Source organism: Oncorhynchus nerka, linkage group LG25, assembly GCF_034236695.1.
Source record: "Oncorhynchus nerka isolate Pitt River linkage group LG25, Oner_Uvic_2.0, whole genome shotgun sequence".
In the NCBI taxonomy this organism is placed as follows: domain Eukaryota; kingdom Metazoa; phylum Chordata; class Actinopteri; order Salmoniformes; family Salmonidae; genus Oncorhynchus; species Oncorhynchus nerka.
In genome coordinates, this window is record NC_088420.1 from 46511397 (window position 1) to 46534319 (window position 22923).

The 22923-nt window shown below is 44.3% G+C and overlaps 1 protein-coding gene across 1 annotated transcript in view; it reads right to left on the bottom strand.

The window, feature by feature from the left end:
- Positions 1 to 22923, bottom strand: part of tspan9a (tetraspanin 9a) — a 103502-nt gene that overhangs the window by 29617 nt on the left and 50962 nt on the right. The window contains exons 2-3 of the mRNA XM_029634646.2: positions 3590 to 3781; positions 816 to 890 (exon numbers count right to left, since the gene is read on the bottom strand). Of these exons, the coding sequence (XP_029490506.2) occupies positions 816 to 890; positions 3590 to 3781 (267 nt within the window). The remainder of the gene's footprint in view (positions 1 to 815; positions 891 to 3589; positions 3782 to 22923) is intronic.

Genomic DNA, 22923 nt, shown 5'->3' on the forward strand with positions numbered 1-22923 from the left:
CCTTTATCTGTCGGAGAGGCTGACCTTGAACAATGACCTCATGTCCAAAGAATTTGAATATAAAGAAGAATAAAAATCTAACTCACACAATGTCCCTGGAAAAAGAGGACCATTTTATTGCTGATCCATTTGACCAACACAAAACATTTGCCTCAGGCTTGGTTACTTCATCTATCTGGGGACATTTATAGGTTTGATTTTAAGACTTCCCCCATGGCTGTCAATAACCTCCTGGGCTTTACATGCCATCCAATGTTCTCAGATTCTCAGACCCTGGCCATACATAGCAGCACAAAACCCCACCCCATGCCCTAAGGGTCATGGGAAACTCTGAGCTAAAGCTTCAGAGTAAGTGGGACATATAGCAGGAGAGTGGGGCTAAGACAGAGCTAAGGACTAATTACACTGAGCCATTTGGCCAGGGGTGAGACTGCATTTTGTTGGCTGACCTGTGATCCTTTTGACCCCGGGGGTCAGCCCTGTGGGGTGAAGACGCTTAACCTCTCGCTGTGAGACAAGTGTCTTTGAAAGAGGAGACTGAGGACACTCTCAGCATGGAACAACTGGGCCATGCTTATGTACGTGACACCATTTGTGTCTTGAGGTTTCTGGTGTGTGTGTGTGTGTGTGTGTGTGTGTGTGTGTGTGTGTGTGTGTGTGCAAACATGCAGCGTTTTCACGTCAATAAATGGTAAGTAGTTACATGCTAAGTGAATTCTGATGTCGTTCAGCACATTTACATTCATATGTGTAACATGGGATCATATAATATACAGTATCATAAGTTAACATGGGGGACATTGAAGTATCCTTACCTTATCTGAATACACGAAGAACAGGATGAGTAGTATCAGCTCTGCCAGCAGGATTATCAGCAAGAAAATGAAGAACTGCAAGAGAGAGAGGAGATGGAGAGAATGAGAGAGAGACAGAGTGTGAGAGAGAGAGGGAAATGAAGAGACAGAGGAAGAGGGATACAGAGGGAGAGAGATGGAGATAAGGTGAGTGCCTGGGGGCCAGTGAACATCCCGAGGAGGAGGTTTAATTTCTCCACAGATTCTCCCACGTAGCCCAGCATCTCCTCACTCCTTCAGCTAAATACTGACTCTATCCCTTCTTCACAGCATGGGAGCTCAGCAACCGGCAGATTCAGAAATTCAATTTGAGGAGAGTTCTATTCATTTTGCCCTGTTTGTTTAGGATGTATTATTTGGGTCATGGTACATATGAAAAAGGATCACAGTGAAAACTGCACGGACAGTTGTTTATTGAATTTGTAGGTGGCCAGGTCAGCATTTGATTGTTTCATTGAATCTTTTGTCTTTTGTTGACAGGTCCCACAAAGTCTGTTTGTCATGGTTCCTCCAGGTGTGGAAAGTTTCAGATTATATAGACACAATGTGGGTGCTCTGATTGCTTAAACAGACACGATATATGTGTGAGTGTGTTTGTTTGAGTATGTGTGTGAGGGTGTACGTGTGTGTCTGTGCGTTCATACACCCACTTTCATGTCTGCAATGTCAGCCGAGTGTGTTACACATTTCAATCTTCCCTTGAATTTTGCGATGGGCTCTTTCAACTTGTCTAGCCTAGCTTGAATCTCCTGACGGCAAAGGTTCTCTGACCTTTATCTATTTCAAATATTTCTAATCCAAAGAGAGTTTGTTCACAGAAGAACTTCACAAATAATATGTCAGACTGGTACCTCAGATCTGGCTGCCCCCAGGAGGGCTAACTTCACTCTGATGTTTCCAGACAGACTGACAGATAGAAAGACTGACTGTTCAAAACATCCCAGGTTTGGGCGAATATGAAATACACGTTGGCTCAATCTAATATGACTTAACAGAGATGTGGTATGAAACTTTTACATCAGAGTTCATTATTTATCACTATGGTGTTCTGACTGAGATCCAGGCCCTCTCTCCCGCTTTCTCTCTCTCTCTTTTTTCCTCTCTCTGTCCCCCCTCTCTTTCTCTCTGTCTCTCCGTGTTGTTAAAGCAGGTAGTGTATACCTACCGCTGTGCTGATGTGGAGGATTTGGTATGCTCTTAACTGAGGCGTGTGCTAGCTTCTCCAAGGGATTGGAGATGTTTGATATTCCGCAACTCTCATTTTTAAGTTGATTTAAAAAGTTTCACATCCAGTTACATAAACCTATTTTTAAACTTTGCTGATTAAATCAAACTTGAGAAAACTCTTGAGACTTTTTCAGGAACAACATGAGTCTAGAGACAAACAAGAGTATTCTTTGTGTTAAATAATTCAGGGCGTTCAATTTTTTTTCCTTACCAATGCAATGGATGTGCCATTATGAGCGCTACATAATTCAATCATGTAAGTGACACACATGTCCTCACACTGACACATCTTTCAATCAGGCTGTGACCACGGCTATGGAGGAGAGCCGATGGGTTACTGTTCATTTTCAGAATGGGAGACTCCCGCAGCGGCTGGCGCTCGGGTCGAATTTTCTCTCTGAACCCCTGAGGTTTTTACTGAGGATTCAACTCCCCGTTGAGCTCGTTAGCCTGGCTGCTCTACTGATGACCCATTTGAAGAGTAATACAAATAAGGCTGCTGTGAGTGTGTATGTGAGATTTGTTTTATTTTAACAATGTCTTTGTTGGCCCAGTAGTTACATCATTAAAAGCACAAACGTTACTTCATTTAAACAGACCTAGAAAGTTAGAACCAAGCCCCCCTCCACGTCCACTGTAAAGAATCCCCCTGATGCCCCACACCCCTACACAGTCCTCCAGATCGTACACCAGCCCCCCTCCACGTCCACTGTAAAGAATCCCCCTGATGCCCCACACCCCTACACAGTCCTCCAGATCGTACACCAGCCCCCCCTCCACGTCCACTGTAAAGAATCCCCTGATGCCCCACACCCCTACACAGTCCTCCAGATCGTACACCAGCCCCCTCCACAGCCCCCTCCACGTCCACTGTAAAGAATCCCCCTGATGCCCCACACCCCTACACAGTCCTCCAGATCGTACACCAGCCCCCCTCCACGTCCACTGTAAAGAATCCCCCTGATGCCCCACACCCCTACACAGTCCTCCAGATCGTACACCAGCCCCCATATACTGTACACTTGCCAGCCGAGCCCACAACAGCCCCAGTAGCACAGCTCTGGGATCCGTGATTCCCGCCTCCTGCATTACATGTTTCCTGGTCTTCCACACCGCCATTTCTGTCTGCACCAACAGGTAGTTTAGGCAGTCCCTTTGCCTGTTGGCTATGCTATATTTAGGCCCTCTGACATATAGGTCCAGAGTCAGCCTGAACCTTAGGTCTGTACACCACCCACCCAGGACAGAAAACAACCCTACCAGCCTGGAACGAGAAAAAAACTGATGCTACACTGTCTCCTTCTCCTTACAGAACAGACACCCCTCCCCACTAATGGATCAAGGTGCGACACCTATCTGTTCTTAGCGATAGCGCTGTAAATAATCTCTGAACGAGCCCAGTTGTACAGCACAGACCCCCTCCACCTCCTGCTGCAGCAGCCTGATGGACTTAATATGTATGTGTGTGTGTGTGTGCGCGTGCGCGTGAGAGAGAGATCATAACTCACGCTCAGAAGCAGGCACTTGTTCTCCTTGATGGCGCCCAGGCAGCCCAGGAAGCCGGTCACCATGACGATGGCGCCGATGGCGATGACCAAGTTGGCAGCGGAGAGCGACGGGAAGGAGGGCGAGAAGGTGGCAAAGCTGCCCTGGGACACAGACAGCCAGATGCCCACGCCGAGCAGCCCACAGCCACACAACTGCAACGCAAGAGATCAGAAGAGAGGAAACCAGGTAAGTCAGGTAGGAAATACTCATCACAAAGAAATATCTGTTCAGGATGAATTGGAGTCGGCAGAAAACATGCCATCCAATGCTTCCACAGTTTCTTTGCAGGTCCGAAACGAGCATATGCATATTCACACATAATGCAAAGTGTTATATTCCCCGAGAAAATGTGTATTTTCATAGGGACCATGTAAATATCCTCAGAAAGGCTGTGTTGGTAGGCAGACCTCCCTTTACGCACCAGCATCCATCCCAAACACACACAAAACAAGAGCTTTTACAACTATTACAGAACATGAACGGATTCTGTTAAACCAATAAGAGCTCCACTGGAAATGATGAGCAGAAATGCTTTCTGCAGGTCTGAGCTTACTGACATAGAACAAACACAGAATTACACACACACACTGAATGTAGTCTAGGCTTATACCACTTGTAGGGACACGGCACACCTCTAAGGGGAGCAGTTCCCCAGGGCTGGAATTCCTCTACAGTCCACTGCCCCCTACAGAGACTCACTCTGCGGGGCCTCGTTGAAAGTCTCTCAGATCTAGCATGCACTCCATTAATGCACCGCAGTGTTTTTGGAAGAGCCTGATCGGGCAGAGAGTTGCCCGGGTTCTGTCTGTGGGTGTTCCGCCCATCCACGAGTGGAAAGAGCAGACAGGACAGACACTGGCAGCATCCCAAAAGGCAACCTTTTCCCTATATAGTGCATTCCTTTTGACCAGAGGCTTATGGAGCTCTCGTCATTTGAGACACAGCCTAATACTATGATTTGGGCAGACAGTCCGCCATGCCTGCCGGCCCCAGTGAAATATCAGCGGGTAGGTAAGTGGTGACATTTTCACTCCGCCTAATATAATTCAATATCCAATGCAATCTTGTCATGAATAACAAATTACAATGAGGTGAAATATGGTTAGACGCCATGGTAAATCTTAGCACCTTCCTCCATCCCTCCTTCCTTGTGGAGGGAAAGTGTACATTTAAAACTCTTGACACTGGATGTCTTTGACGGTGCAGTCATCTCTAGACGTTAACACATCAGTGCTCCTGAACACATTAACGCCCGTCCGCGATATATGGAGCCGTGTGCTGTGCACTAATCAACCTGCAAAACCTTCAGCCCCAACACAGGAACGAACACAGGCGAACCTGGAGTCGTATTTCTGAAGAGAATTAGACAAAAACAAAATGATGAATCACATGTACAGTGTATCCCCGAGCTAAATGAGTTGGGTAATTGGACTGACAAATAGCTCCTTCAGTAACTAAGCGATGAGCACTTAACAAACAAGCGTTTCGCTACACTCGCATAAACACCTGCTAACCATGTGTATGTGACCAATAAAATTGGATTTGATTTGGCTTACATCCAGAGATGACAAATGGCTCTATCACCCTGTCTCAACATCATCGACACCCTCATCTAAGAGCCCCACCAAAAAGTGTGACCTTTCACAGCATACAGTAAAAACAAAACAAGCGCCTTCCACGCTGGTGGCGCATATGAGAGTGGGTCTAAGCGGGTTGGTAGTGAATATACGAGTGTGTATGAGAATGGGGTCTGTGAGGGTTGTGTGATGGTTATGTGAAGGTTGTTTGATGGGGGGGCTGTCCCACTGGGCCTGAGGGGTAAACTCCTGTCTGCTGATGATGGTGGCGTCGAGAGACGTCTCCATGTTAATGAGTCCTACAGGGCCTGTAACTCTGGACATACTGTATAAACCCTGGGGCCAGTCACAGAGTTCAGGCCGTCAAACCCCCATCAAACGCCCCCCAGGGGCCGTGTGTTGAGTGGAGGATCACGCTCATTAACCTGTGACATTTCCATTGGGCAGGCTGTGTGGCCTGTGTTTGTGTAGGATAGAGTTGACGGGAGATACTGCTTTGTATATACAGGGAGCTTCTGGGGGACTGCATATCCTTTTAAGACCTGAAATGGATGCGAAAATGTCCTGGTTGTTAAAAATCAGGAGGCGCTAACGGAAAACCTTGTGAAATAAGTACGTCAGTACCTCAGCTCAGCAAAAACGGTTGCTGAGTGGAAAGTATTGAGATTCTACCAAAGAGAATGTGTTGCCTGAGTGGCGCAGCGGTCTAAGGCACTGCATCTCTACGCAAGAGGGGTCACTACAGTCCTTGGTTTGGGAGTGATTGGGAGTCCCATTGGGAGTCCCATAGGGCGGCACACAATTGGCCCAGCGTTGTCTGGGTTTGGCCGGGGTAGGCTGTCATTGTAAATAAGAATTTGTTCTTAACAGTGGTGTTAAAGTACTACTTAAGTAGGTTTTTGGGGTATCTGCACTTGACTTACTATTTATATTTTTGACAACTTTTACTTTTACTTCACTGCACTCCTAAAGACAATAATGTACTTTTTACTCCATACATTTTCCCGGACACCCAAAATTACACATGACATTTTGAATGCTTAGCAGGGCAGGAAAATGGTCCAATTCACACGCTTGTCAAGACAACACGTGGTCATCCCTTCTGCCTCTGATCTGGCAGACTCACTAAACACAAATGCATATTTTGTAAATGATGTCTGAGTGTTGGAGTGTGCCCCTAGCTATCCATACATTTTTTTGAACAAGACAATGGTGCCGCCTGCTTTGCTTAATACAAGAAATTTGAAATTATTTATACTTTTACTTTTGGTACTTAAGTATATTTAGAACCAAATACTTTTAGACTTTTACTTGAGTAACGTTCTATTAAGGTATCTATATTTTTACTCAAGTATGACAATTGGGTACTTTTTCTACCACAGGTTCTTAACTGACTTGTCAAATAAAGGCTACACATTATAAGCTCCTGTGAAGGTTGGAGGATGGAGAGATGAGTCCATGAAGCCTCATAGCGAGGGACACTCGTTTGAGCGGATCACGGAGAGTTCAATCCCTCCCGAAGCAGCACAGTCGTTTGGCCAACCGATGGGCGTCCTATTCAAAAGGACACGGGAGCTTTTGTTCCTTTCCCTCGGAAAAACAGCAGTAAAAACAAACGACTAACTTGCTGTGTGACTGAGTAAGAGAGAGACTCAGGAGCATCAGTTGTTTGTTTGAGTGGCGTTCGATTGAACGACCCTCAGCTCAGTATGGGCCTCAATCACCTTAATAATACATAACTAACTACTAGGAGGAGTGAGCCGGGGGGATGGTCCCGGATTAAAAATGGAAAATGGAAATGTCAACTGGAAATGCTGTGAAAGGTCACATTTGTCTTTATGCTGAGTGGATAAAATGCAGATAGATCTCCCAGCTCATGAGGCCACAGCCATTAAAACAGAGTTACTACAACAGGCTTTCCAATTCATGTCAATGGGTGGACCGGCAGCCATATTGAGTAGGAATAAAGCAAGATAACATGCTTTTGTCGTTCTAGTAATTTTATCTCTATGGCCAAAGTTCCTGTTTTGTGAGAGGGTGCATTGTGGGTGGGTACTACTAGGTGGGTAAAAACTAGGTGGGTAAAAACAATTGTAAGTGGCTCCCTGTGCGCGCCCTTGCAGTGACACAGTCTCTCTCACTAAGCTTTGATATTTTAAGTTGAAATTGTGCACCAATATAGAATTTTAAAAGCCTGTTAAATTAAACGAAGTGCCATTTAATATAGACCATATGGAGAATTCGATAAATCCGATTTCTAAAATATGAATAAGGACATACTAAACTACCAAAATTCAGCATTTTGACATGTCCCTCTGTCAATCCTCTTTCACTTTTTATGAAGTTGAACTTGTGCTCTTTATGACAGAATGTAAAAAAAAAAATGTAAAGCCCAAATTGGTGGAATGTCCCAGGTACGTTATGAGGACAGGCAGGTTGGATTTATTTTTAATTTTTTAATGTTTTTATTTAACCAGGTAGGCAAGTTGAGAACAAGTTCTCATTTACAATTGCGACCTGGCCAAGATAAAGCAAAGCAGTTCGACACATACAATGACACAGAGTTACACATGGAGTAAAACAAACATACAGTCAATAATACAGTATAAACAAGTCTATATACGAAGTGAGCAAATGAGGAGATAAGGGAGGTAAAGGCAACAAAAAAAAGGCCATGGTGGCAAAGTAAATGCAATATAGCAAGTAAAACCCTGGAATGGTAGATTTGCAGTGGAAGAATGTGCAAAGTTGAAATAAAAATAATGGGGTGCAAAGGAGCAAAATAAATAAAATAAATACAGTAGGGAAAGAGGTAGTTGTTTGGGCTAAATTATAGGTGGGCTATGTACAGGTGCAGTAATCTTTATGAGGAAAGGGAGCATGAGAGGTAAGCCAGTCCAGGTGGGGGGAGGATCCCGTGCCTCTAGTTGATTGTGACTAATGCCCGAGTGTAGGAAAGCATCCAAGGTTGTCTGCTGTAAGTGATTGTGAAGCCACCCAGCCCCCACCCAATCTGTCTGATCTCTCTCGGTGTAATCTCTGTCTCACTACACCACTGCTACCAGCTCCAATGTCAAACGTGAAAGGATGTTCTGTAAGAAAGCCCAGAGTAGAGAGCGAGGCCTGCCAATTGGTGGTATGACCTTCGATGGTCGTGACTGACCTCAGGCCTGCCTGAGGCGGTTATCCTGTTTTAATTTCAGACACTCGGCTTCTTTTCACATCCAATCTATGTGGATGGATATTGTATAATGTCACAGTAGGATTTCAAGGTACAGGATGAGGGGTTGTAAACAGACATAATGTACAGAAGTTTACAGTAGTAGTTAAAAACCACATGAAAATGATGGGCCAAATGCCCTTCCACATGTGAGAAAGTTAGTTTAATCTCGAATGGTTCCCATTCCCTAAAATGATGTGTTAGTAGTCCTGCGTTACCATAACCCCAAGACTTATTTATCCCTCTGCTCAGAGAGGGGAAAACCTGGAGTCGAGGCTAACTATAGGGGAAGATATATAAGTGTTTAGCTTAAAGTAACATGTCAGTTAGGTATTTAGGCACCGGCTGCAGTTTTTAACTCTGTCGGCCAGGAGAGGAGGGGGCAGGTTCTGCTCCGTCTCAGCGCCCACAATCCCCTTGGCTCCTTGTGCGCACCCTTGCAGCGACATAGCCTCTCTCATTAAGCCATTACTGGGAGTGTGTGGGGTTGGTACACTGCTTTCTATTACCTGATAGGAATTCTCCTCAGGCAGAGTTACAGTAACAAGCTTTTACTGTTTGATGGAGATGTGTTCAACGTTTTAAGTTGCATCATGACGTTCAAATCGTTTTTGGCGTACTATGTGTATATAGTGTATTTCTGGAGATACTATGACAAGGGATGGTAGGTAGGGAGCGATGCAGTTTATTGAACCATAGAAGTGGAGGACATGTCTACCTCCAGATTTCATAATACCTAGGAACATCCTATATATTGGACATTCGAGGCATTTGGCAGACGCTGTTATCCAGAGCAACTTACAGAAGCAACTAGGGTTAAGTGCCTTGCTCAAGGGCACTTCCACTGATTTGGTAACACATTATTTGGATAGTCCATCTGTAGATGCTCTACAGATTATCAACAGACTATCAGTAACATTTCAATTTACTAACTCTAGCTCTAACCCTAACCTTAACCCTTATCCTCACCCTAAACGTAACTCTTAACCTTTACCTTATTCTAAACCTAACCCTAACCTTAACCCTTATCCTCACCCTAAACGTAACTCTTCACCTTTACCTTATTCTAAACCTAACTCTAACCTTAACCCTTATCCTCACCCTAAACGTAACTCTTCACCTTTACCTTAACCAAACCCTTATTCTAAACCTAACTCTAACCTTAACCCTTATCCTAACCATAACCTTAACCCTTATCCTAACCCTAAACGTAACCCTTACCCTAACCTTAACCAAACCCTTATTCTAAACCTAAGTCTAACCTTAAACCTTATCCTAAACGTAACTCTTACCCTAGCCTTAAACCAAACCCTTATTCTAAACCTAACTCTAACCTTAACCCTTATCCTAACCCTAAAAGTAACCCTTACCCTAACCTAAACCTAACCCTAACCTTAGCAAGCAGTTGCTTATCAACAGATACACTATATATGCAAAAGTATGTGGACACCCCTTCAAATTAGTGTATTCGGGTATTTCAGCCACATGTATAAAATTGAGCACACCGCCATGCAATCTCCATAGACAAACACTGGAAGAAGAATGGCCTTACTGAAGTTTCCTTACCGACTTTCAACTTGACCACCTTTCCAACAAGTCAGATCGTAAAATTTCTGCTCTTCTGCAGTAAATGGTGCTATTGTGAAGTGGAAACGTCTAGGGGCAACAATGGCTCAGCTGCGAAGTGTACAGTACGCCACACAAGCTCACACAATGGGACCACTGAGTGCTGAAGCGCGTAGCTTGTAAAAGTCGTATGTCCTTGTTTGTAACACTCACTACCGAGTTCTAAACTGCCTCTGGAAGCAATGTCAGCACAAAAACTGTTCATCTGGAGCTTCATGAAATGGGTTTCCATGGCAGAGCAGCTAAACACAAGCCTAAGATCACCATGCGCAGTACCAAGCGTTGGCTAGATTGGTGTAAAGCTCGCCGCCATTGGACTCTGGAGCAGTAGAAACATGTTCTCTGGAGTGATAAATCACGCGTCGCGTCCTGGCAGTCCGACGGACGAATCTGGGTTTGGCGTATGCCAGGAGAACGCTACCTGTCCGAATGCATAGTGCCAACTGTAAAGTTTGGTGGAGGAGGAATAATGGTCTGCGACTGTTTTTCATGGTTCAGGCTATGCCCCTTAGTTCCAGTAAGGGAAATCTTAACACTACAGCATTCAATGACATGATTGACGATTCTGTGCTTCCACTTGGTGGCAACAGTTTGGGGAAAGCCTTGTCCTGTTACAGCATGACAATGCGCTGTGCGCAAAGCGGGATCCATACGGAAATGGTCTGTCGAGATCTGTGTGGAAGAACTTGACTGGCCTGCACAGAGCCCTGTCCTCAACCTAAATGAACACCTTTGGGATGAATTGGAACGCAGACTGCGAGCCAGGCCTAATCGCCCAACATCAGTGCCAGACCTCACTAATGCTCTTGTGGCTGAATGGAAGCAAGTCCCCGCAGCAATGTTCCAACATCTAGTGTAAAGCCTTCCCAGAAGAGTGGAGGCTGTTATAGCAGCAGAGGAGGGACCAACTAAATATTAATGCCCAAGATTTTGGAATAAGATGTTCGACCAGCACGTGTCCACATACTTTTGGTCATGTTGTGTAGTTTTTTGATAGTATGACCATCTGTAGAGCATGGACAATCCAAACTATCCAGATAAAGTGTGACCACAAATTCAACCTATTCTGTGGTTGAGGGGCTGGAGTACACAATACTCAATTCAATACAAGTCTATAGGTCTCAACATTTAATAAAAAGTTACATAGACATCTCTTTAGGCTAGAAAGAGGACATGGAGTGTCAAGGTTCAAAGATTTGTGACTAGACTAATGTTCCTTTTATCCAAGCCTTTTGTGGTCAGATTGAGTTGTGCTAAGTCTAAAGTCCAAATGTCATGGGAAGGCTAGCTCGCTGTCAGTGTTGTGGCTGTGGTGAGTGGTGAGGAGCAAATTAGGCCTGTGGAACCATATTAGCTTTTGGGACAAGACTGGAGAACATGAGAGATGGCTCTATTTGACTGGATGAATGGAGCCCTGCTGTGTGGGTCCTTCTCAATGCTCAAGGTCAGGGTAATTGAAACTGTGGAGCAAATTCATCAGTGGAGAGAGAGAAAGAGAGGGAGGGTGGCGAAGGATGAGAGCGAGGAGAGGAAGAGGAACAGAAAGAGAAAGCGAGAGAACAGCCCTTCTCCATCACACTGGCTGGGTGCTTTATCAGCTGCGACAGTAACCTGCTCAGTGACACAGAGAGCCACCCGATTCGGGACGCCACTTCAATCTCCCCCACTGACGGTGCAAGCAGGCCAGGAAAGGGGAGGTGACTAGGGGAGGGGCTGCGACTGGCTGAGTGTGGCCGGGTGGAGCTGATCTTTTTACGCTCCCTCTCAGAGGTCACGGGGAAAACGGCCCGCAAACCACCCGGAATGATTTCAATGGCTTTTGTCAAACTGCGTCAGTCCTTTTCTTGGACTCTTAGTATTACAATGGAGGTTGATTTCGGAAGGGGTTTGGGGTGTGTGCGGGCGGGCGTGAGTGTGAAACTGACCCTCCAAACGACTTGCTCTGCTCTTGTTAAATGGCTTGCCACCAGATTTTTGCAATACAGGGGCTAAAGCTGATGACTGGCCTGGCCAGCATGGAAGTCATCCATTCTGGACATAAAATGCTCTTCGGGAGTGTAATGTTTCAGTGAAAGTGTGTTTTGTTAAAGTATAGCTCTAACATTACAGTGCAATAACAGTAAAGAGTGGTAGCAAAGCCTCCTGACTGTGCTGGCTATGAGAAGGAGTGCTGCTCTATCCCTCTATCATCCCCTGAGTGCCACGCTATTCTTCACGTTATTGGAGAAAACATATTTTTAGCAGCAACTATGGGTTCCCTCCTTTAAAAGGACAGTTAGCTCTTATTGATAATACTGTATACCATCATGAAGAGAGAGAATGTCTAGCACCTCAGATGAAAACAATAACTTTCTCTCTCTGAAGGCTTACAATGCTGCTCGGACATTACTGTGGCATATGGCCATACTAAAAAACACTATCCCTCCAAAAATGTTTAAGGGAAACTGACTTTTGACAGTGACTTTAGGCAAATATCTGAAATGACTGCACAAATTACAGTGTACACTTCAAATGAGAAATTACAGAATTGCCGTCATTGTAAATAAGAATATGTTCTTAACTGACTTGCCTAGTTAAATAAAGGCTAAATTAAATAAATAAATAAAAATACTGCATCAGGAAACTTTGTGAATCAAAAGGATCAATTTTACCAGTCATCTCTCAGCAAGGCTTTCAGTTATTTAACCTGAACATGTCTAGCCTTGACTCATACGGCTTGACCAAAGCTGACATCTTTAAATATGAAAAGGCATGAATAAATGTAGGGAAATGTAGTTTCTACGAGTAATACATTCATTTGAGAGAGAAGCAAATGAGAATAGCAATTTAGCTATTTTTCTTTTTTACAAAAACATCCCTTACACTTAAATATATACTCTGCTTGATTGAATCACATCAAATACTAATTCAATCAAAGTCGCCTTTATACAGAACATCTTATTTGATTATGTGTCAAGTTGGAACGATCGGGGAGGGTCGTGGTCCATCATTAAACTCTGTTTCTGATTCCGGGTTCGAGTCCAGACTGTTGCAGCCGGCCACAGGTTTTGGCCGGCAGGGATGTCCTCGTCCCATCGCGCACTAGCGACTCCTGTGGCGGGCCGAGTGCAGTGCACGCTGCAACGGGTTGCCAGGTGCACGGTGTTTACTCCAACACATTGGTGCGGCTGGCTTCCGGGTTCAGTGGGCATTGTGTCAAGAAGCAGTGCGGCTTGGTTGGGTTGTGTTTCTGAAGATGCGCATGGCTCTCGACATCCACGTCTCCCGAGTCCGTACGGGAGTTGCAGCGACGAGACAAGTCTGTAACTACCAATTGGACACCACAAAATTGGGCAGAAAAAACGGGTAAAAGAAAATAAATAACGATTTCTCCTTCTAATGGCCTATGAGTTATCATAGTGCTGTGTGATGCATCCAGAACAGTCGCAGCCTTTTCAACTACAAAAAAAAAGATCCAGCAAAAACCAACAGACAGATGAATCTATGTTTTATGCTTTCATAGTTCTTTTTTCATAGTTTATGTTTTCATAGTCAACAGTGGTTGTGTTCTTAAACTACATCCTTCAACAAACATAGGTGCTGGGCTAAGGATAATGTGTCTACACTTGAATTATGTTTGACCTGACGAAGATCCTTTTTGGATCAAAACTTTGACGTTACCGGAACGTTCAGTAATTTTGGTAATTAACAGGTAATCTATGGCAATCTATGGTAACTTTGGTCCTTTACACTTGAGTATATATATTTTGTTTTATCAAATAGTGTTAGTTTTGTATATCTGTGTCCATATTGTCCATGAACTTCTAGTGGATAGACCACATGGTTCAACAGAAAATGGCCTTAATGAAAAAAAGCCTTTAATCAACAATGGCATTACTTTCAATTAACTCTGCAACTCTTCCAACTATTGACTTTTCTTTCACAACTGCCACCAGTTTGGCACCAATGTTTATGTTTTTTTTTTACAACATAAACATATTGATATAGTAAAATAAATACAAAAAATGCTGAAATAAGTGCTATTCCTTTGGTAAGTTGATGGTTTATATTTAGGATAATGTAAGATAATGTCTTTCTATTTTTATGTGAAAATCATTGTATTTGATTGTTTGATATATTTGACATGTGATAAGGCCACACAGAGGGTCGGAGTACCCAAAAAGGCCACTAGATGTCATGTGATAAAAATGTTTTAAAAAACTTGAAACGTTACCAGTAATATACCCTCCCTTTGCAACCCTAACAAGGAGCACACAGTGTGTGGCCCTTTCTGTTCTTTTACAACATAACAGCTTGAGTATTGGCAGTCTGTTAAGTGGATTCTTCTAGGTTTCCTCATGCTGTAGCCTATAAGAGTGAGCCATACAATAACCCAGATAGACAGATTGAACAGGGCAGAAACTATTTTAAGTGAAGTACACAGTGATCATAGTGACCCACAGCTTCTCACGGCTCTGTCTGGTTCTAACATCTCTGTCTGGTTCTCATAGCTCTGTCTGGTTCTCACAGCTCTGTCTGGTTCTCAGCTCTGTCTGGTTATCACAGCTCTGTCTGGTTCTCACAGCTCTGTCTGGATCTCACAGCTCTGTCTGGATCTCACAGCTCTGTCTTTTTCTCACAGCTCTGTCTGGATCTCACAGCTCTGTCTGGTTCTCACAGCTCTGTCTTGTTCTCACAGCTCTGTCTGGTTCTCACAGCTCTGTCTGGATCTCACAGCTCTGTCTGGATCTCACAGCTCTGTCTGGTTCTCACATCGCTGTCTGGATCTCACAGCTCTGTCTGGTTCTCACAGCTCTGTCTTTTTCTCACAGCTCTGTCTGGTTCTCACAGCTCTGTCTCGATCTCACAGCTCTGTCTGGTTCTCACAGCTCTGTCTGGTTCTCACAGCTCTGTCTGGATCTCACATCGCTGTCTGGTTCTCACAGCTCTGTCTTTTTCTCACATCTCTGTCTTGTTCTCACAGCTCTGTCTGGATCGCACAGCTCTGTTTGGATCTCACATCTCTGTCTGGTTCTCACATCGCTGTCTGGTTCTCACAGCTCTGTCTGGTTCTCACAGCTTTGTCTGGTTCTCACAGCTTTGTCTGGTTCTCACAGCTTTGTCTGGTTCTCACAGCTCTGTCTGGTTCTCACAGCTCTGTCTGCTTCCCACGGCTCTGCCTGGTTCTCACAGCTCTGTCTGGTTCTCACAGCTCTGTCTGGTTCTCACAGCTCTGTCTGGATCTCACACCTCTGTCTGGTTCTCAGCTCTGTCTGGTTCTCACAGCTCTGTCTGGATCTCACAGCTCTGTCTGGTTCTCACAGCTCTGTCTGGTTCTCACAGCTCTGTCTGGTTCTCATCTCTGTCTGGTTCTCACAGCTCTGTCTTGTTCTCACAGCTCTGTCTGGTTCTCACATCTCTGTCTTGTTCTCACAGCTCTGTCTGGATCTCACAGCTCTGTCTTTTTCTCACATCTCTGTCTGGATCTTACATCTCTGTCTGGTTCTCACATCTCTGTCTGCTTCTCACCACTCTGTCTGCTTCTCACAGCTCTGTCTGCTTCTCACAGCTCTGTCTGCTTCTCACAGCTCTGTCTGGTTCTCACAGTTCTGTCTGGTTCTCACATCTCTGTCTTTTTCTCACATCTCTGTCTGGATCTCACATCTCTGTCTGGATCTCACATCTCTGTCTGGATCTCACATCGCTGTCTGGTTCTCACAGCTCTGTTTGGTTCTCACAGCTTTGTCTGGTTCTCACATATCTGTCTGGTTCCCACAGCTCTGTCTGCTTCCCACGGCTCTGTCTGGTTCTCACAGCTCTGTCTGGTTCTCACAGCTCTGTCTGGTTCTCACAGCTCTGTCTGGATCTCACACCTCTGTCTGGTTCTCACATCTCTGTCTGGTTCTCACGGCTCTGTCTGCTTCCCACGGCTCTGTCTGGTTCTCACAGCTCTGTCTGGTTCTCACAGCTCTGTCTGGTTCTCACAGCTCTGTCTGGTTCTCACAGCTCTGTCTGGATCTCACACCTCTGTCTGGTTCTCACATCTCTGTCTGGTTCTCACGGCTCTGTCTGCTTCCCACGGCTCTGTCTGGTTCTCACAGCTCTGTCTGGTTCTCACAGCTCTGTCTGGTTCTCACACCTCTGTCTGGTTCTCAGCTCTGTCTGGTTCTCACAGCTCTGTCTGGTTCTCACAGCTCTGTCTGGTTCTCACAGCTCTGTCTGGATCTCACACCTCTGTCTGGTTCTCACATCTCTGTCTGGTTCTCACAGCTCTGTCTGGTTCTCACACCTCTGTCTGGATCTCACACCTCTGTCTGGATCTCACACCTCTGTCTGATTCTCACAGCTCTGTCTGGATCTCACACCTCTGTCTGGTTCTCACAGCTCTGTCTGGTTCTCACAGCTCTGTCTGGATCTCACAGCTCTGTCTGGTTCTCACACCTCTGTCTGGTTCTCACACCTCTGTCTGGTTCTCACACCTCTGTCTGGTTCTCACGGCTCTGTCTGGTTCTCACACCTCTGTCTGGTTCTCACGGCTCTGTCTGGTTCCAAGTCATCAGAGAAAACCATCTGGGAGGAAAACTCTATTTGGAGCTCTGTTCAGAAAACTATATTCTGACCCAATACAGTTGCATCTCTTCTGCAGCTCCACAGAAATCACAGGGTATCATTATACTATGGGTGTGTGTGTTCGCGGGCGTGCATGCAAGTGTGTGTTCACGGGCGTGCATGCAAGTATGTGTGCATGTTCAATATTGATTGCGCTCAATAATAATCTGCATGCAAAAACAAATTCAGCATTCATAGCCCAATCTCGATCTACACGACTATGGTTTCTCAACACCCAACAGGCATAACAAACACACACGACCGATGACTCCACTGCTGCCTGCTGGACCATATTTCATACAGTAAGTCTTTCTCTCTGCTTTCCAGTAAAACGTATACTATGTTGTGTACACTATCTCCTTGGTGAGTTCCAGGGTTGTTACTCTGTCTGCTCCTAGTTTCAGTATTGTACAGCAGATGTGAGCGGAATTCCCACTAAATAAGTCTGGCCAATGTCCAGAACAGTCAGTGGCGACTGGTCATTCAGGGCATTATTGCGTGTCACATATCAGTTAGCAAACAATGTCAATTTAAAAAAATCATTGAGTTAATAAAGCCGGAAAAAAACATGGTCTCTCAGGGGTTGGTAATGTTCTATAGTTGCGCCGTGATTGGCTCAGTGTTCTGTCACTCATGGGGACACTATGTCACTGCAAAATGTACAGGGAGAGTTTGAAAATTCAAGCCCCTTGGGTGCTGCCATAGAGTTACATTAGAAGTGCCCATCCAAGAAGGCTCAAAGTCAATAGTCCCAGATAAAATGACATTATATCTACCGTAGCTTTGAATGGACTGATCATGTCAACATCATACTTTCAAAATCTTAGCTAGCAGCCATCATCATGAATCAAGTCAACAATCTGCTGGCAAATCCTTTTCAATCCTCATTATAGGATCGGTGCTCATTGCCCATTGGACATAAGCATTGCACAACAAGTTGGAAACCACAAATTCAACAATGAGTGGAAGGAATCAGTGGCTAACTGCAAGCATTGCAAAGCAATAACTAGCCTGCTATTCAGTGGAGTGGGTGTGTGGTCCAAGTCTAGGTTTAAGGGTCTATTTTCCATGCTTAAAAGGATAAACATTCAACACCATGGGCTAGACAAATGTTAATACATTAGCTATCCTGTCAATCCAGCATGACTTATGTTTTGGGACGTTTTCATGATATCCAATTGGTAGTTACAGTCTTGTCCCATCGCTGCAACTCCCGTATGGACTCCGGAGAGGTGAAGGTCGAGAGCCATGCGTCCTCCGAAACACGACCCTGCCAAGCCGCACTGCTTCTTGACACACTGCTCGCTTAACCCAGAATCCAGCTACACCAATGTGTCAGACTTTGATGACAAAGTTTGATGACAAAATTTGCCCACAAGAAGGACTGCTGTACCATCTTCCTTTTCAAGTGAGCAAGGCACAACAAGATGAGTCCAAAAATGTCTTAATGATGTAATATGCCAGGGAGATATGTATACTGTAGCTAAGAAAGTGGTACTAAGTGTACGTTCCTTGGTGTCCACATCACCAACAAACTATCATGGTCCAAACACACCAAGAAAGTCATGAAGAGAGCACGACAAAGTCTTTTCCCCCTCAGGAGACTGAAAATATTTGGCACGGGTCCACAGATCCTCAAATAGTTATATAGCTGCACCATCAAGAGCATCCTGACCGGTTGTATCATCGCTTGGTATGGTAACTGCTCGGCATCTGACCGTAAGGGACGTTCGTACCTATAAACTCGGCAGTGTCAGAGGAAGGCCCAAAAAATTGTAAAAAACTCCAATCACCAGTCATAGACTGTTCTCTCTGCTACCGCACGGCAAACGGTACCAGAGCGCCAAGTCTAGGTCCAAAAGGCTCCTTAACAGCTTCTTCCCCCCCAAGCAATAAGACTGCTGAACAATTAATCAAATGTCCACCCAGACTATTTGCATTGACATCTTCCTCCCTTTGTTTTTACACTGCTGCTACTCACTGTTTATTATCTATGCATAGTAACTTTACCCCTACCACAAATGATCTTGACTAAGCTGTACAGCATGAGGCACATTGACTCGGTACCGGTATCCCCAGTATGTAGCCTCATTATTCTTATTTTATTGTGTTACTTTAATGAATTTTTATTTTACTTTAGTTTATTTAGTAAATCATTTTAATTCATTTTTTTAAAACTACTTTGTTGGTTAAGGGGTTGTAAGTAACTTGTTGTATTCGGCGCATGTGACAAATCACATTTGATTTGATTTGATGTTGTGTAGTAAGCTGTTAGTAGCCCATGTGCCTCACTCTAATCATTTGGTCCATTTCCCCCTCATAACTTAGCCTACTGTTCTGACTTGGTGGTGTACATGTAGCCTATAGCCTGATTTAGAGACATTTAATAATCAAATATTGTCAGAGCTTTTATTGTCTGCTAATATGCCCCCTTGGTATACAGGGAGAACATTGTAAGAACGGCCCATGTTCTGAATTATGTGGCTGTACATTTCAAAAGTGCTGCACAAATAGTTATATTGACTACGTCCATCCTAGCTCGCTCATTAATGTCTTAATCAAAATTACGGATTGCCTCTTATCCGTTCATCATTCCCTTATGCCATAGTTTGTGCATCTCAATTGTCAGTAGAAACCACATTGTTTAAGCACGTCAGCCATATCAGCTATGTTTTTAAAAAAGGCAGTAAATGAGGCAGAATGAACTGTTTTGCTGCCAGACAAGGCTCCGCTGATATCCAGGTGTAGCAGTGGTGTTGTAAAGAAAGCTCTGCTGTTGGAACAGTTTTATGTCGGCCCTAACAGTTTGTCACCTTTACAGTGCAATTCATGTGTTGTTTAGTGTTGTGTTGTGGCTTTGCTGGCATGCATATAACAAATGAGAACAGTACAATGAGAATGAACTGAGAATAAACATGAACAATTCTTAAAAAGTGAGAGATTCAGAGTGTAAGATTAAAAAGCAATAACGCCTGGTTAAAGTTTCAGTTGTGACACCAGAGAGTTTTGGGGAATTAGACATTTTGTGAGATTACGTTGAAAAGCACAGTGACAGACATACTGATAAAGGCATAGCAGCTGGCACCCTAGGCACTCTACTGTGTAAATGGTGCATTTTTTAAATGTAAATGTCTCAATATAGTCCTGGTTCATTAATGCCCCATCCAGTCTGCTCCCTCCATCAGAGTCTTAATCAAGCGTTCTGATTCAGAGAGAATTCTGCTGACTGCGGCAGTTTGGCACTATAAACTGCTATGCTGGCGGTATGGTTGAGTTCTCTGAACCCAGTGTGTGTGCGATTGGCCAGTTTTAGGGCATTCAATAAAGGGCTTTTGAGAGAGAGAGAGAGAGAGAGAGAGACTGTAAATAGAGAGAGCGAGGGAGAGAGAGAGACAGACTGATAAATAGAGAGAGCAAGACTAATAAATTGAAAGAGCGAGGGAGAGAGAGACTGATAAATAGAGAGAGCGAGGGAGAGAGACTGATAAATAGAAAGAGTGAGGGACATAGAGAGATACAGACAAACAAAGAGACTGATAAATGGAGAGAGAGAGGGAGGGAGAGAGAGAGAAAATGAAAGACAGAGAGACAGACAGAGAGAGAGAGAGACAGACAGACAGACAGACAGACAGACAGACAGACAGACAGAAAGACATGCAGAGAGAGACTGATAAAAAAAATATATATATATATACAGTGGGGCAAAAAAGTATTTAGTCAGCCACCAATTGTGCAAGTTCTCCCACTTAAAAAGATGAGAGAGGCCTGTAATTTTCATCATAGGTACACTTCAACTATGACAGACAAAATTAGAAGAACAAAAATCCAGAAAATCACATTGTAGGATTTTTTATGAATTTATTTGCAAATTATGGTGGAAAATAAGTATTTGGTCAATAACAAAAGTGTATCTCAATACTTTGTTATATACCCTTTGTTGGCAATGACAGAGGTCAAACGTTTTCTGTAAGTCTTCACAAGGTTTTCACACACTGTTGCTGGTATTTTGACCCATTCCTCCATGCAGATCTCCTCTAGAGCAGTGATGTTTTGGGGCTGTTGCTGGGCACACGGACTTTCAACTCCCTCCAAAGATTTTCTATGGGGTTGAGATCTGGAGACTGGCTAGGCCACTCCAGGACCTTGAAATGCTTCTTACGAAGCCACTCCTTCGTTGCCCGGGCGGTGTGTTTGGGATCATTGTCATGCTGAAAGACCCAGCCACGTTTCATCTTCAATGCCCTTGCTGATGCAAGGAGGTTTTCACTCAAAATCTCACGATACATGGCCCCATTCATTCTTTCCTTTACACAGATCAGTCGTCCTGGTCCCTTTGCAGAAAAACAGCCCCAAAGCATGATGTTTCCACCCCCATGCTTCACAGTAGGTATGGTGTTCTTTGGATGCATTCTTTGTCCTCGAAACACGACGAGTTGAGTTTTTACCAAAAAGTTATATTTTGGTTTCATCTGACCATATGACATTCTCCCAATCTTCTTCTTCTGGATCATCCAAATGCTCTCTAGCAAACTTCAAGACGGGGCTGGACATGTACTGGCTTAAGCAGAGGGACACGTCTGGCACTGCAGGATTTGAGTCCCTGCTGGCGTAATGTGTTACTGATGGTAGGCTTTGTTACTTTGGTCCCAGCTCTCTGCAGGTCATTCACTAGGTCCCCCCGTGTGGTTCTGGGATTTTTGCTCATTGTTCTTGATCATTTTGACCCCACAGGGTGAGATCTTGCGTGGAGCCCCAGATCGAGGGAGATTATCAGTGGTCTTGTATGTCTTCCATTTCCTAATAATTGCTCCCACAGTTGATTTCTTCAAACCAAGCTGCTTACCTATTGCAGATTCAGTCTTCCCAGCCTGGTGCAGGTCTACAATTTTGTTTCTGGTGTCCTTTGACAGCTCTTTGGTCTTGGCCATAGTGGAGTTTGGAGTGTGACTGTTTGAGATTGTGGACAGGTTTCTTTTATACTGATAACAAGTTCACACAGGTGCCATTAATACGGTTAACGAGTGGAGGACAGAGGAGCCTCTTAAAGAAGAAGTTACAGGTCTGTGAGAGCCAGAAATCTTGCTTGTTTGTAGGTGACCAAATACTTATTTTCCACCATAATTTGCAAATAAATTCATAAAAAATCCTACAATGTGATTTTCTGGATTTTTTGTCTCATTTTGTCTGTCGTAGTTGAAGTGTACCTATGATGCAAATTACAGGCCTCTCTCATCTTTTTAAGTGGGAGAACTTGCACAATTGGTGGGTGACTAAATACTTTTTTTGCCCCACTGTATATATATATATATATATATATATATATATATATATATATATATATAGAGAGAGAGAGAGAGACCCTTCTGACTGCCTCCTGGGCAGTGCTGAAAGACCCATTCAGTCAGGAGTGACTTGAAATCAATCAGGTCTTGGCAGGAGAGGACTAAACGACAGGGCTCTTTCTCAGCCTGTTCCACACAATCCCATTCACCGTCCTGATACTCCTCCTGACAACCACCTCCAATGTTAGGGGTTGGGGAAGAACAAGAAAAGCACAAACTATTAGACACCATTGGCTAATTCTGGCTGATTCATTGCTGCAGATCTACATGCAGGCAGCCCAACAGGATTCTTCAATCAGCCGGGGTAGCCGCCGGCACTTCAAGTATGTATTGAAACAAGGACAGATAGATAGAGAGAGAGAGAGAGCACAACTACAGCGATTGGAACTCACTCTCCGCTCGCCACAGCTGTCATGGAGAGCTCCGAGATGGGCCGACCGAGAAACAGACCGGTCCAGGGATGGGCACCGTAAGCAAAGCAATAGAACAGCCCATGCAACAAAGCAAAGCTTCCCTCTCCACCTCCCTGCTCTATGAGTAGACTAAAGCAGCGATCACAGAGGCAGCTGGCTCCTGCTGAAAAACTCACACAACTTTCCCCAGCTGAGCAACAAAGGCACCCAAAAGCCTTTTATTTTAACTTAGAGAGATGAATAATCACAAACTCAAACAGTCCTTGATGTTCAAACGAGGACAATACAACACAAAACCTAAAAGGGAGCTGATGAAGAGAGAGACACACGACAAGAGACACTGATTGCTGTTGACATCCAACAACGGGGTTCTATGAACAGAACTAACCATGGCAGTTCAATATAAGTGGAAGTGCTGAAATATAAATATCTATTAACGTGGCACTGGGTTTACGAGTGCAATTTCCCCTCCACACAAACTTCTCATCTGTCGAGGTACACACACATAGAAAGATCAGTCTCTCTCTG